Consider the following 16029-nt stretch of genomic DNA (forward strand, 5'->3'; position numbering starts at 1 on the left):
AGTTTATAAATTAATTTCCTGAAGTACCAGATATTCAAATATTCACTTTTGAAGACATGATTATAAAACATTAAATATTTAAAAAAAAATCGTATCTTAGTTTTTTCTCCAAATTACCTGAAGTAAAAATATTTTATTATGAAATATCTGCATCGTTAAAAACATTAAAAATTTACAGTTAGGTTTGAGTATTCTGCTCTTAAAGGAGAATAACATATACTGAAAATCGTTCAGAACTGATACAATAAAATCAGTATTAAGACGTAACAAAACGTGGCAGTTAATTTTAAGTTTTCGAAGTTTCAAACATGAACGTGTTGTACAGTTCTCCAAAGATCACGATATTTTTGACTATAATAACTTTGTCGCAGTCAAACGGCCTATATAATTTCCCGCTCCACATTATTTCCAATATTAAAATATCAAAATTTAAATTCATCAAGTTCAATTTTTCTGATATCCGAGTATTTGAACCTCTGAAAAGCACATGTTAGTCGAAAATAAACCCTGATATCAAGCTAGTATTATTAAAATATCCCAGGAAATGACATTTCTTTTCAAGAACTGTTATTTATTTTCGTCAAATGAAATTTTGGTGAAAAAAACTAAGATAAGAATTCTTTTCAAACATTTCTTTTAGAATCATGATTTGAAAAGTGAAAATTTGATTATCTGTTACTTCAGGAAATTAATTTATAAAATTATCTCTTACTTTTTGTCGCCTTTGTCGGCAAAGACAGTTTTTATTAATATCTGGAAATTCAATCTTATTATTAATTAAAGTTGTTTAGAAACTAGCGTTTTAAACCTTAGGAGTGAAACCGGGCGCTCCTTTTAAGTCTTAGGGCTTTGCGTGTCCATTATTTAAAGTGTCAATCCTGACTGGTTGACATGACAGTCAACGCCCAATCCAGCTCAAATATCTTTTCCTTCGTTTTCACAGTGGAAACTTACCCTTGATCGCTAACTTAGTTCAATTATCCTTGGTCACTAACCAGGGTTGGCAAGTTTTAAACAAATTGTTTTAAACTTTGGTTTAAAACTTGTTTTAAACAGCCATGAAAAAAAAACTTTAATTTGTTTAAAACGTTTTAAACAAAAAGTTTAAAACATGTTTTTTTTATGGAGAAAAATTTCGAATATTTTTAACTCTTTTTTTATTTGAAAATGAGCGAAAAGATTAAATAATAGAAATAATAAGCTCCAGTCAAAACCTTCCTTTATTCGACTGTTTCAAATGTGTGTTTAATTGTTTGGAGACCCTACCAGTTGTTAGAGAATAGTACGGCAGTACAGGGAATGGATCTCCCCTGCGACCCCCCTTGCCGACCCCCTTTGGTATTATAGGGAAAACTCCCCACCCCCTCCCCTCCCCCCATATATGTCCCCTTTTTCTGCGACCCCCCTTGCCGACCCCCTTTGGTATTATAGGGAAAACTCCCCACCCCTCCCCTCCCCCCATATATGTCCTCTTTTTCTGCGACCCCCCTTGCCGACCCCCTTTGGTATTATAGGGAACCCCCCCTCCCCTCCCCCCATATATGTCCTCTTTTTCTGCGACCCCCCTTTGCCGACCCCCCATTTGGTATTATAGGGAAAATCTTTTTGGGGGTTTATAGGGAACCTGGACGACCATATTTTCATCCACCCCTCACCCCATTAGGTATTACAGGTAAAATATATGTTTTAGAGAGGCGAAACTCTTTTTTGGGGTTTATAGGGAAAGATATTTTTTTCACCGCTAGATGTCGTTATGGTCAACCTTATTTGAGGAAAAAAAGAAGAATTTCTTCGAGTCGAGAGGGGTCCTCTTTAAGCTCAGATTTGTTCTTTTCGGATCTTATTTAAAAGGGTACGTTGTAGTAGGAAAACAAGATGGCCAAGACCCTAATATATGTTTTTTTCAAAAAATACCAAACGTGTATAAAGTTTAAAAACTTTATTACGTAACTAAAGTTATAAGAAAATTGACAATACATCAGAAATAATATTCAAATGTCTCAAATATTCTAATAAAAACAATACAAAACATAAAAAAGTCTTTTAATAAGACTTCTTTTAAAAATTAATGCAATCCTTTAAAATATAAAATACATCAGAAATAATATCCAAATGTTACAAATATCCTAATAAAAACAATACAAAACATAAAAAAGCCTTTTAATAAGACTTTCTTTTAAAAATTAATGCAATCCTTTAAAATATAAAGTTGACCAGCTAATATACTAAAGATATTGTAACTGTTAAATTCGTTTTCAATTTCTTGATTTTTCAATTTCTCTTCAAATTCTTTTATAATTTTAAAAGGGGAGATGTAATTTGTAAAATAACTGTAAACGCGATCAAATTTTTCGTGTTCTTCAATCATGTATAAATGAGAGGGGAGTATTTTAGTGTCGAAAAGCATTTCGTAAATGCTTGAAAGATAATCATTTATAACTTCAATCATGGTTCTGAATAAGACCTTATGAGATCTTAGTCTATGTAAATGACTGTTAATGGTTTCTGAGCTTCTATTTAATTCGTAAGCTTCAAAGGAGTTAAGAGTTATTTCGCACAATTTTTTATCATTGATTTCGGAATAAAATTTTAAACAATCTTTAGACGCGAGAGCAGTTACTTTTCTATTGCCGTTGTCAGAAAGTAGCGCTTCGAATTGACGGGGTTCGTTCCCCGATGTCCAACCGGCAAGAGGACCAATCTTCAAGAGCAGATTGTGAAACTCGTCGTCGGTTAAAGCGAAGGTTTCGAAAGAGTTTTTGTTGTTAATACGGAGTTCTATGTCTAGGTGTAAATTCTCAAATCCGAAAGTTAAGCATAATTTATCGCTTAAATGAAAACGGGTATTGATTTTCTTAATCGGAGAAATAGAGATTTTTCTTCTGACGCCGGTATTCGGGTCGTAGAAAGAGACTTAAATAAAGAGACAGAGTTTCTTTAAATATTAAGAGAGAGAGTTAATGGGCTAAAAAATCTATATTTACTGTTAGAGTCTCCGTGTTCCATGTTTCTTGGTCGGTGTTCGTCGAGAAAGTGTGGGTATTATGATAAAGTAAGGGTCCTATTTATACTCGAAAATTAGCGTTGGTACTATTAGGGTATTGTTGTAAATGTAAATAAGATGGATAGTCTTTAGTCTCATTGTTCCATCTTAAATTTATCTTAATGTCAAAGTTCTGAAACCATAAATTTACAAATTCCAAAATTCCCAGAATTATAATAAAACACAAAGAAATAACAATAGTATTGGGCTTTAGCTTTGGTATATTCCTTTCATTACGACTTGTTTCCATGTTGACAGGTGAATGACAACTAATAATTATCAGTAACTAATGACCTGCTTTTATTTGAAAATGGTGAGGGTAGTAACAATATATCACCTGGTCCCGTAAAACACCGCACAAAGACTTTCTATTATTCGTATCTTTCTTATTTTCTCTTAGAGATTAAGCGAATTGCGACCTTTTTAACGTTGGTAAATACCTTTTCATTTCACCTTGTTGACAACCAATAATTGGGGGGGTGGGTCCTCTTTTATTACCTTTTCTTGACACATAGAGGAGTATTTTTTATAATAGGAAAACCCAATAATTATACTAAAGGTATTTCTTTTTTAGGTATAAGAACTTATCTACTATTTTATTGTTGAGGGGATCGCGAAGATTAAGTGAATTATGACCTTTTAAACGTTGGTAAATACCTTTTCATTTCACCTTGTTGACAACCTATAATTAGGGGTCCTCTTTTATTTCCTTTTCTTGACACATAGAGGAGTATTTTTTATAATATAGGTATGAATAATAGGAAAACCCGATTGTTATACTAAAGGTATTTAAAGTCTTTCTTTTTTCGGTATAAAAGAACTTATTTACTATTTAACATGTCAAACTATAAAGAAAAGATAAAAGACGCTGAGGAGGGGGTGAGGAGGTAAAGTTACAAGGCAAGTAATAGGGTAGCTTAAAAGAGTATAAATACCGAGTTGTACCTTAATTGTACGTAATAGTTTTCCAGAAGTCGTCTTGAGAAACACGCACTTATCGACAAAAATATTAGAACCTTCCAAAATTATGGACGCGGAAGGTTTGATTTGGGAATTGGAGGAATTAGCCTGTTGTAGGCCTTGGCCTATCGAAAAAATTTATAGATTTTATTTTTTCCTATGCCATTTTCTATACGTCGATCCTTTAAAGAGTTTTCCATTAGAAATACCTACATTTCTTAAGAACGCTAGTTTCGGAGTTATGGAAGCGTTCGTAGAAATAATTCGATTTATGAGCGCCGTCAAACTTTCGCCGAAATCTTGCGAAACATTAGAAGAATTAGAGACTTTACATAGTTTTATACCGCAACCATTTAGATCTTTATACGAACACAGTATAGAAGAAAGACGTTTAGAATTAAATGAAAATTTAACACTGGAGGAAGACTTTATGAATTCGCAGTATGATAGGGATATATTGAAATATCTCGAAGAAAATAACAACAAATTAGAAGGAGACGCGATAGAAGAGGAACTAAATGAAAACAACGAGATTGATCCGAGCGATGACGAATCGATTTGGGAAGTTGAACTTTTGCCCAGTTCTAGCGAAGAGGACGATATTGCCTATAACCAAATAGGAAGAGGGGTTGAACCTTCTTTGATAAACGATTTATCGTGTTGCCAAATTATAAGTCAGAATCAAAAATACATTGAACAATTTAGTTTATACGGAAGAGAATTAGTCGTTAAAATAACGGACGATATAATGGAAGGTATTCGGAATATAGTAAAAACCGTTTTAAGGCAGTACAAACCAACAGATTATATTCAAATATCTATGAGTAGTTACAATTTACCATTAAGAAACGAGTTAGAAATATCGTTTCAAAGAGCGGATCAAATAGACATTGATTCGATATTTGAGCAAATATCCGAGATATTGTACGATGATGAGCTAGAGAAATTTTTCATGGGTCCTATAAATATAACGTTTCACGCGGTAAGGGTCCCCGAAGGTCACGGCCGTAAGAGACCGGGTGGTCTTAAACCTTACAATTTATTTTGTCGCGATCGAAGGGGAATTACGCGTATAGTAAATACCGATGTATTGTGTCTTCCGCGTTCCTTGGTTGTCGCGAAAGCGCATTTGGAGTATAAGAATGACAATACCAACGATACGTTTATTAAACGTCATTGGGAAAACATTAGAAAGTCTAATAACTCAAAGCAAAAAGACGAAGCGCTCAAGCTTTGCGTCAAAGCGGGAGTCAGACCTAACAAAGATTGCGGTAGTGCCGAATCCCTCGTTAAATTTAGAAACTGTTTAAACCAGTTTTCCATATTAATATACAAATTCGAAAATAACGTGCCGGTATTAGCACTGGGGGAAATTGACGACGAGAGACCGAGGTTGTTTCTCTTAAACGAAAAAAATCATTATAACGTGATAACGAACATTAGACCCCTTTTTGGACACGACAGATTTTGTTTTAAATGTTTAGTTCCTTATTGGCAATATAAAAATCATCAATGTAACGAGTTCTGTTACAGATGCCTGAGAGATAAAAATTGCGAGGGCGAAAACCTTAATTGCGACAAATGCTTAAGAACGTTTAGGGGCGAGGAATGTTTTCAAAGTCATTTACAAGGCCCTAAACCTCTTTGCGAAAAATTATTTCACTGTACGTTATGTTTTAAAGTTATAGATTATAGTAAAAGAAAGGAAAAACATATCTGCGGAGCAATTTACTGTAACGTGTGTGGAAAATATCAGGGTCCCGACCATCTTTGTTACATTCCAAAAATCAAAGATACTCCGTTTTTAGCTTCGTCCGCGAAGAAAAGACAAACTAATCTACCGAGTTTCGTCTTCGTGTTTTTCGACATAGAATCTATACAAATAAAACGGTACGAAGAAGACGGTAAAGAGAAAGGGTTCGAACATCAACCAATATTACTTATTAGCCAAATTGTTTGCGAAAACTGCGTCGACGAAATAAGTTTAAGATTTTGCGCGTTATGCGGTCAATTTGGAAACGGAGAAAGAAAATTCGCGGGATCGAATCCTATACACGGTTTTATCGAGTACCTAAGAACCCTGGCCGACGTTAAAAATGTATATATAATTAGTCATAATGGTAGTAAATACGACCAGCAATTTTTATTAAGAGAAATAATGGGTCGTGACGAAAATTGGCAGCCGGAATTAATCGTGAACGGAACCGAGGTATATCAGATCAAACTTTATAATTTAATATTCTTAGACTCGTACAAATTCGTCCCAGTAGCTCTGGCTAAATTTCCCGCCACTTTCGGCTTTAGAGAGGATGACGAATCTAAGGGCTATTTCCCCCACTTTCTCTTTAACGTAGTCGATCATAATTTCGACATTAACAATCAAGAGCAGACTAATTACGTCTTAGAGAAAGGATTACCCCCTAAAGAAGCCTATGGATGCGAAAATTTTACCTCAAAAAATTACGAATCGTTTCTTAAATGGTATAACAAAGAAACCCAATCCGAAAATGGTTTTAATTTTTTAATTGATCTTAATAAATATTGCTCGAATGACGTGACTATCTTGAGAAAAGGTTGCTTGATATTACGTAAACTTTTAATAGATAGAGTCGGTGTAGATCCGTTTCGATGCGGGGCTGTGACAATGCCAGGGGTTTGTAGTCACGTGTATGGGAAAACCTTTTTAAAAAAAGATACGATAGGTATAATACCCAAGAATTTATACCGCCTTAAAGAAAATCAATCTCGCGTGGCGATTGAATGGTTAGTATGGTTAAGCCATAAAAGAAACATTCCTATTCAATCGGCGTATACGGGGAAAGAAGCGAGAGTCCTTAATATGAAAGTAGACGGGATGTACGAGAATGAAGTGTTTGAATTTTTCGGATGTTGGTTCCACGGGTGTAAAGTTTGCTTCCCTTTAAATAGACATAAACCTATATCGGGTGATCCGGGCCAAACTTTAAATACTAGATGGATTCGAACGATGAAAATAATTAACAAGCTGGAATCGATAAATAATATAAAATTGACCACGATCTGGGAGTGCGAGTGGAATATAGAAAAGAAAAATAATCCCGAAATTAGCGATTTTCTATCGAACGAGAACTTATTAACTAAAATTAAAGAACCCTTGAATCCTAAAGATAGTTTTTTCGGAGGTCGTGTAAATACCTTGAAAAGATTCCACGAAACAATGGGTAACGAACAGATTCATTATTTAGATTTCACATCTTTATATCCGTGTGTAAATAAATGTAAAAAGAACGTGGTAGGTCACCCCAAAATATTACTCGAGAATATACCCGACATTTTTGAATTTGAAGGGTTACTTAAATGCGAAATTTTGCCCCCGTCTAACCTATACCACCCGGTTCTTCCGGCTAAAATTAATAATAAATTAGTTTTTACATTGTGTTACACGTGTTGCAAAACTAAAAATCAAGAGGAATGTAACCACGAGCCTCACGAAAGACAATTAAACGGTACTTGGGTTATTGACGAACTTAGGCACGCGGTTAATAGAGGTTACGTGATTTTAAAAAAGATCGAAGCTTGGGTTTATGAAATAACCGAATACGATAAAGTCACCGGAAAGGGAGGCTTATTTCAAGAATATATCGATACCTTTTTAAGATATAAAACCGAGGCTAGCGGTTTTCCTTCAAATTGTAACACCGAACAAGAAAAGCGAGAATACGTTAAAAATTACAAATTAATGGAAGGTATCGATTTGAATCTAGATAATATTAAGAAAAACGAGGGGTTAAGATCATTGGCAAAATTTATGCTTAATTCTTTATGGGGAAAATTCGCGCAAAGAACTGTTTTAACCAAAACGGAAGTTTTGAAAACTGGTCGTGAGTTATTCGAATTATTATTAAATCCCGAAATCGAAGTTAGAAGTATTATGACTATAAACGAAAAGACGCTTCTAGTTAAATATATACCCACCGAAGGAAACTAAATTGAACACAAACACACGAATGTAGTAGTTGCCTCGTACACTACCGCAATGGCGAGACTACATTTACTCGAGTCTTTAGAACAAGTTGGTCAAGCCTGCTATTATTGCGACACTGACTCATAACTGTATTTATCCCCTAACGGAGACCCTTTATTACCTACGGGAGATTATTTGGGACAACTTAAAAACGAATTAGAATGTTTTGGCAAGAACGCGTATTGTCAATTATTCGTAAGTGGAGGTCCTAAAAATTATAGCATGTCAATACTCGATCCTGACTCGGGGAAAAAATATAATATTACTAAAGTGAAAGGATTTAGGCTCGATATAAATTCGGAGAAAATTATAAATATAAAAAACCTTAAAGCCTTATTAGGCGTAGAAATTGAAGAAAATGAAAATACCGATTTTAAAATACGTATTCCGAAACAAATTAGAAGATTACCAAATCATATTGTTGTATCTCGCGATGAAACTAAAGTATACAGAATAATATTAGATAAAGTAAGAATTTTACCTAACAATTTCGAAACTGTACCATACGGTTATAAACTTTAAAGGAATCTAAGATTAAAATGTTAAATAAAAGCTCAATTTACAAATTTAAAGTGTTTTATTTTCTTTTTTTAAAAAACAAACAATTTTTTATAATTTTTTTTAGAAGCAACGCATTAAAAACTTTTAAAAGTAATATTTTGAATTTTAATAAAAATTTGTATTAACAAGAAAATTTTTTTTTAAGAAGCATCAAAACATTAAAAATTAGTGTTTTTTTAATAATAAAAGGCATTAAAAAAATTAATATTTTTTAATGCAATGCGCCAGGATGCAAAAGAGGCCTTCAAATAAACATTCGTCAAGCTGGCCATGGCGAATGGTTTGACGAATGTTTATTTGTAATATTTGCATCCTGGCGCGGAAGCCGCGTAGCTGAATCATTTCCAATTGGGAGCTAATCGGGAAAATAAGAAAAAAAAAATTAGGAACTAATATTAAATCCAGAGGGGTCAAAAAAAATATATGTGAAACTTACGCGAAGCCTTTACAATTGTTAGTAAATTGACTGATAAAAAAGGAATTTAGGGAAAACACGTTATAGCATAAAAAAAGGTTTCTAAAGATATTTAAACTAAACAAAATTAATTCTTACTTTTGGTTGTTATCGACCTTATTATGGTCAATAAGGCCGTTTAGTTGGGACGAGAGCGTATCCACATATTCGTCGTCGTTGATGAATGGTCTTAGACCAGTGAGATACGTCTCGAACTGCGTTTTGACACTAGATGAAAAAATAATTTAAACATTTTTAAGCGCGTGATTGATGTGAGGACGCGCGTATGATTGTAATTCGGATTTATGAAATTAAAAAAAAAAGTTTAATACATACATGTCGGAATGGCAATTTAAACTATCAACTGTTGGACCGGGTCCATTAACCCATGGCGTTAGCGTAAAAGCAACATTATTTTGATCATCGGTTGATGATGGTGATGGTGGAGAAGGTGATGGAATTTGAAAAATAAAATTTTCAAAAGGGGCCAAAGTTTCTAGGTCGTGAAAAGGCGAGGGTGAAAATGGCGTATCAACGCCGTGCAAAAAACTACGAGAGAGAGAATAAAAATTAAACAAAATCGCAATAAAGGTAATAGTATCGTATTACTTACCAATCTGGTCCAGCGGAACATCGTACGTTTCGATCCATTTTAAGTGAGTTCTTTTAACCGCTAAAATTTTGCTCTTAACTCGTGTTGGGTCAAGTCGAAAATGATGGTCCCGAAAATAGGCCTAAATGCTCTTTATATTTAGAGAAGAGGGATAGTAAAAAAAAAAAGGGTTTTCCAAAATCATATGGTCTTTTTGACCACCGATGAAGTTTATTTAGGTGTTAGAATAAAGGACCAGTACGTAGTTAACATTGACATGAATGAATGGGATTCCTAGTAACAACCCCATCTCTTTACTTTTGGGATTTTAAGTTTAGAGATTATGGTTGACGATGTAACCACTCCTACCCCAAAAGAGAAAGTTGTCAAATTTTTTTTTCTCCAAAGAGTATAGGGTATTTTTAGGTAAGAATTTTTGTTGAAAATAGAAGAAACCGAGCCCCCCTACATTATATGTAGGTCAAGAAAAGTTTGTCAGCTTAATGTTAACGTTGGTGGTAAAGGTTAGAGCAGAAGAAGAATTTAGTAAATAGTCAAGAAGCAGATGTCTTTTTTTTCTTTACAAAATACTTTTAAAAAAAAATTATTTGGAGGGACTTTTTCCCTCCAAAAATTGTTTTTGGGGGGGGCGACCTCCTACCGCGGCGCGTGCGCGTAAAATCCGCGCGCGTTTAAAATTAATTTTCCGCGCGAGCGCGCGAGCGCGCGAACGCGTTAATTATTTATTTAATAGCATTTCTTATTTTTGATTCATTCGTATTTATATAAAGTTCGAAGTAAGACGTATGATAATACCTTTCGAACATCCAGCATCGATATTGTTAGCCGATAGTTCCGGTAGCGGTAAAACAGTATTCTGTTATAGAATTATTAAAGAATTAGAATATATGTTTAAACCTAAAATTGATCAAATTGATTATTATTATTCGGAATGGCAACCTTTTTATGACGATATGAAAAGTAATAGTAATATTAATTTTATTCGTGGATTACCGGATGATATTACTATTTACGACGGTTCTAAAAATATATTAATGATAATTGACGATTTAATGAGCGAAAATAAAAGTACTTTAATAGCCGATATATTTACTAAATATAGTCATCATAGATCTATATCGGTTTTATTTTTAGTACAAAATTTATTTCATAAAAATATAAGAGAAATATCTTTAAACTCTAAATATATTATTTTATTTAGACAAATTAGAGATAAAATGCAAGTCAATTTTTTATTCAAACAAATCGATCCGTATAATTGGAAATTTATTCAAGAAAGTTACAAAGACGCTACCAAAAATCCTTATTCTTATTTATTATTCGATTTAAGTCAAAATTGTCCCGAGGAATGGAGAATTAGAAGTAATATTTTCCCGAATGAAAAAATTACTATCTACGTTCCTAAATAAAAGAAGATAAATTTCGATACCTAGCTTCATTTTTAAGATGGCTATGAAACGTAAAAGACCTTCTTCGAAACGACGAAGGAAAGGAAATTTTTGTCAAAGTTTAGCTAAAAAGAATATACACTTAATTAAAACTTTAAGTAAATTAAAAAGAAATCAACGTTTAGGTCTTTTGAAAAACGCCGATAAAGAACTTATCGAAACTCTAAGCGAAGTCGCGCTTAATACTCATAACGGAAATCTCAAATTAAGTTCGAACAATTTTAAAAAATTATCTAAATATAAAAATAAATTAAGAAAAATCGTCGATAAAAAAGGTTATTGGAAATTAAAAAGATCGCTATTAATTAATCAAAAAGGCGGAGGGATCTTTTCTTTGCTTTTACCCTTGGCCGCGTCTGTTATTGGATCTTTATTTAGTTCTAGAAAATGAAATTCGCTAAAAAAATGACTTTAGTACCCTACGAAAAACCCGAATCGTCTCCGGTTTCCAACGACGTCAATACGTTAACTAATTTGGAAAATGATATGCGCGAAATAATTAACAACGTTAATTTAGACGATAAAACTAAATGGGTTTTATATCAACAATTATGGCAAAGATATCAAACGACTAAAAATCCTCAAGAACATAATTCTTTACAACCTTGGATTAATTTATTTTCTATGGAATATAGATCACGCGCGAAAGATATTTTAAATTATTTGTCGACTAACGAAAGAAGAGTAAAGTGGTCTGATAAAGACGGATCCGTTTTTATAGACGATTCTCGAGTATTAAATAGCGATATTAGCGAATTAGTTTATTACGCTATTAAATATTTCGAAGAAGGAAACGTTTTATTATCCCCGCCTATTGGATGGAAAGAATTCGAACCATTTGTCGAAAATTACGTTAAAAAAACTAAACGATTATTTTTTCAACAACAACAACAACAACAACAACCGACCCCACCACCACCATCAACATCCCAATCATTTCAATTAACAACAACTCCGAGTTCGTTACCGATTAAAAAAAGACTTAGAAATAAAACTACTTCCGCAAAAACGCCAAATAGGTCAATTTTAAAACCTAAAAGAAAACGCGTTCTTCCTATAACCCCGGGAATAAAAAGAAAAAATTTAACAAAGGAGTAGGAGTATGGGAGACTTATCGATCAATCAAGAAAAATCCTTAAACGAAATCTATTTCGACGTTTCGCATCCCGCTTCATTTTCGAGTATCGAATCTTTATATAAGGCCGTAAAAGATAAAGGAATTTCGAGAAAAAATGTACGCGAATTTTTAGAAACTTCGGAAGCTTATACTTTACACAAAACTCCTTTAAAAAAATTTCCTAGACGTAAAATACCCGTTTTTAATATCGGCGACAGATTCGAATTGGATTTAGTCGATATGAAAACCTATTCTCAATATAACTATAATTTCAATTATTTATTAATGGGTATAGATTGTTTCTCTAGAAAAGGTTTCATTGTCCCTTTAAAGCGAAAGACGGCCGACGAAGTATTGAAAGGTTTAAAAATTATGTTCTCTCCGGATAAAAGCAATTCGCCTCGCAAAATCTATTTCGATTCGGGTAAAGAGTTTGTTAATTTCGAAGTCAGAAAGTTTCTTAAAGAAAGAAATATTAAATTCGACACGATGACTTCCGAACCTCACCACGCCCCTTTCGTAGAAAGATTCAATAGAACGATTAAAACACGAATGCATAAATATTTCACCCATTATAATACTTACAGATACATCGATCAAATTGATAATTTTCTTAACGCCTATAATTCGGCTTATCATTCGAGTATTAAAATGGCTCCGAATAACGTCAACCCTACCAATATTTTAAGAGTTTATAAAAATATTTATAAAAAAGACCAGAAAACGAAGAAAATAATCGTTAAGACTCCCAAATTTCAATTGGGGGACTACGTACGAGTGTCGAAACTGAAATCGGCCTTCGCTAAAGGGTACGAAGGAAACTTTTCGATCGAAGTATTTAAAATTGTCGGTATTTTAAAATCGAGAGTTCCTCATTTATATAAATTGCAAGATTTGGAAGGTTCAGATATAAAAGGGTATTTCTACAGTCAACAACTCATTAAATGCTCCAAGCCTCGTAGCTTCAAAATAGAATCTATTCTCAAGAAAAGAAAACGTAAAGGAAAACTAGAATATTTCGTGAAATTTTTAGGTTTACCCAAATCTCAAAATTCTTGGGTGTTAGCCGAAAATGTCGAACAAATCGGGATTTTTCCTGACGCTACCGAGTGACTCCTCTATGGATTTTTTTCCCTTCGAACAAAATCTCGTCGTATATTACAAAATTACCTAATCCTATTAATTTAGAAAGTTCCGATAAAAATTGGGAAGTAGCTTTAGTAGAAATTATATATACAAACAGTTTCTATAACGTTTTAAAAGAAAACGAAAAAGAAAAACTCGCGAGGAAAAAAGAAATACATTCAAAAGCTTGCAAACGAAAGAAAGAAAAATTTAAAAAACCTCCCCCTTCTAAACGCCTTTTTGTTACCACCACCGCCCCTCCTCCACCCGGGGAAGTCGTTGACAGTTCCGAGAAAAAGGATGGGGAAGCGAAAAAGAGAAAAAAAGATCAAGAAGTTGATGAAGAAGAAGTTCACGTTGATAAATACTACGTGGAGGATATTAGGTCTGGAAATTATCAATCTATAGATCATATATTGCAAGTTATTAACCATACCGAAAAATGTAATTCGGCATTTATAAAATTAATTCACGATGGAATTAGCTGTCACGTAATAGTAAAACAGAAAAATAAAGAATCTATCGACTCGACGGCTTTTTTAAGTTTAAGTCGTCATTTGGCGGATATTTTAGGATTCGTCGATAATAAAAATATACAGGGCACAAGCCAATATCCGGCGCGTCTTAATTTTCACGTACCTTCCGAATTATATATTTATACGGATATTGTCGAAAACGAAATTGTCGGTAATTCGACAGTGCCTTTATTGAGAATCGTACCCGTGGATTATTATAATAATAAACACGGCTCTACGATCGTCAAAACATTCGATTCCCCTCATTATATCCCCTTATCCAAAAAATATTTCGATACGATAACCATAGATATAAGGAATCATCTTGGACAAAATGCCCCATATCAATTCGGGACTTTGTCTTGTAAATTACATATAAAATGCGTCGAACAGCGGCGATAGAAAATAAAAACCATCAGCAATGTTATTATAATACTTATTACTTAAATCAAGCCCAAACGGGTCAAGGGGTTATAAATAGCGTATATCTGGGAAGACCGTTTCAAAGGGGCTATGGGGGACAAACCGGATTTGGTATTGGAGCTATACTGGCCAGATTCGGTAGATACGTCGCCTCTTTTCTAGTGAAAGGAGCAAAGTTTGTTGGAAAACAATTAATAGGGACGTCTCAAAACGTTTTAAGCGACGTAGTTAAAGGCGAAAATCTTAAAGAATTCGTTAAAAGAAGAGCTACCGAAACGTTAGAAAATGTTAGAAAACAATACGGATCTGGTCTTAAAAAAAGAAAAACTACTAAGAAAAAAGATAGCCTAAAGAAGAAGAAGAAGAAAAACACTATAAAACGTCGTGTCAAGAATCATTTAAAATCAGTTGAAAGAAAACTAGCGTTTAAGACGCCACGTGATATTTTCTCTAAATTTTAATTAAATAAAAAAAAACAAATTAAAAATGGCTGAAGGAGTTCTTTCGGAATTGGACATACATACAATTCCTCCAACGCAAACGTCTGTCGAAAATATAAAAACTATCGCTGTACAACCTTTAACATCTCTGAAAGGAGATCAACCTATCGAATTTGATTGCCCAGGTACGGGTAACGAATATACCGATACTTCTTTAATAATGTTATACACTCGAAATAAAATAACCGATGAAAATGGTGGCGATATAGGCGATACGGATAACGTAGGTCCGGTAAATAATTTCGGACATTGTCAATTTGAAAGAGTAGATTTATACGTCGGAGATTGTCTCGTTACGGCTTCCGCTAATATGTACGCCTTTAACGCCTTTATATCTACTATAACGACTTACGGTTCCGACGCTATGAACTCTCATTTACAAACGGCTATGTTTTATAAAGATACTGCCGGGAAAATGAATTCTCTAACGGAAAACCAAGGATACCTAAAAAGAAAATCGTTTTGCGCGAAATCTAAAGAATTCGAAACATATTTCGCTCTTTGTTCGGATTTTTGTAACGTTTCAAAACTCTTAATTAATGGTGTAGGGTTAAGATTGAACCTTTATAGAGCCAAATCTTCGTTTTGTTTAATGGGGCCTGACGGAAAAGTGTATAAAAACGAAATAGTCGAAGCTATTCTGTACGTTCCTAAAGTTCAAGTCGCTCCTAAAATATTATTGGCACACGAGCACGCCTTAAGTGTCAAAGCGGCTCAATACGCTTTCACTCGCACCGAAACGAAAGTTTTCACAATTTCTCCTAACATATTAACTACTTCTATCGAAAATATATATTTAGGACCCAACCCTAATAGGTCTTTAGTATGTTTCGTAGATCACGAGGCGTATAATGGGTCTTTCTCGAAAAACCCTTTAAATTTTGAAACTTTCGGACTTAATTATATAGCGTTTTTTGCAAACTCTGAACAAATACCTTCCAAACCTTTAAGACCTGACTTTGACAAGGGGCTGTACGTACGATATTACTATACTCTTTTCAGCGGCTCTGACACACACTATAGTGACCAAGGAGTAAACATTAGTTTCGAAGAATTTGCAGCTGGTTACGCCATTTTCTGCTTCGATTTAAGTCAAGATAATTCCGCTAGTCAAACAAATCATTGGAACCTTGTTCGACAAGGGCAGCTGAGGCTAGAACTAGGATTTAAGAAGGCTCTCGCGAAAACACTTAGTTGTATCGTATTTTCGGAATTCCAATCTTTGCTAGAAATTGACAAGAATAGAAACGTCTCTATTGTTAGTTAA

The 16029-nt window shown here is 33.8% G+C and overlaps 3 protein-coding genes across 4 annotated transcripts; 1 reads left to right on the plus strand and 2 right to left on the minus strand.

Annotated features, from left to right (window-relative positions):
- Positions 1-2065: 2065 nt before the first annotated feature.
- LOC149697757 (uncharacterized) lies at positions 2066-3033 on the minus strand. The gene is made up of 2 exons (XM_089867213.1): positions 2985-3033; positions 2066-2913 (listed from the first exon to the last, which is right to left on the minus strand). Exons 1-2 carry the CDS (start codon positions 3004-3006, stop codon positions 2177-2179), a joined length of 759 nt encoding a protein of 252 aa, XP_089723339.1. The 5' UTR covers positions 3007-3033; the 3' UTR covers positions 2066-2176.
- A 5691-nt stretch (positions 3034-8724) lies between these two features.
- On the minus strand, positions 8725-9728 carry LOC149697758 (uncharacterized). 2 transcript variants are annotated; one of them, XR_016382057.1, is made up of 4 exons: positions 9635-9728; positions 9358-9570; positions 9004-9249; positions 8725-8922 (listed from the first exon to the last, which is right to left on the minus strand). XR_016382057.1 is itself a non-coding variant. In XM_089867214.1 (3 exons), exons 1-3 carry the CDS (start codon positions 9670-9672, stop codon positions 9117-9119), a joined length of 384 nt encoding a protein of 127 aa, XP_089723340.1. In that variant the 5' UTR covers positions 9673-9728; the 3' UTR covers positions 8725-9116. The 2 variants fall into 2 exon arrangements, 1 of the variants encoding a protein (XP_089723340.1); XM_089867214.1 differs by having other exon boundaries at positions 8725-9249.
- Positions 9729-14748: 5020 nt separating this feature from the next.
- On the plus strand, positions 14749-16029 carry LOC149697759 (uncharacterized protein F54H12.2-like). Its single transcript, XM_089867245.1, has one exon. The coding sequence runs from the start codon at positions 14749-14751 to the stop codon at positions 16027-16029; it is 1281 nt and encodes a 426-aa protein (XP_089723371.1).

This window comes from Phalangium opilio, unplaced genomic scaffold (assembly GCF_054372755.1).
Source record: "Phalangium opilio isolate 3A_F unplaced genomic scaffold, DU_Popi_V2 ptg000019l_1, whole genome shotgun sequence".
NCBI lineage: Eukaryota > Metazoa > Arthropoda > Arachnida > Opiliones > Phalangiidae > Phalangium > Phalangium opilio.

Bases quoted from the DNA above. Each gene is read 5' to 3' on its own strand.
- LOC149697757 (XM_089867213.1), bottom strand. From the start codon at position 3,006: ATGGAACACGGAGACTCTAACA. The intron at 2,914-2,984 runs GTAAATATAGAT...TCTTTATTTAAG, and splicing joins GGAACACGGAGACTCTAACA to TCTCTTTCTACGACCCGAAT.
- LOC149697758 (XM_089867214.1), bottom strand. From the start codon at position 9,672: ATGGATCGAAACGTACGATGTTCCGCTGGACCAGATTG. The intron at 9,571-9,634 runs GTAAGTAATACG...TCTCTCTCGTAG, and splicing joins TGTTCCGCTGGACCAGATTG to TTTTTTGCACGGCGTTGATA. The intron at 9,250-9,357 runs GTATGTATTAAA...TTTTTCATCTAG, and splicing joins TTAAATTGCCATTCCGACAT to TGTCAAAACGCAGTTCGAGA.
- LOC149697759 (XM_089867245.1), top strand. From the start codon at position 14,749: ATGGCTGAAGGAGTTCTTTCGGAATTGGACATACATACAATTCCTCCA.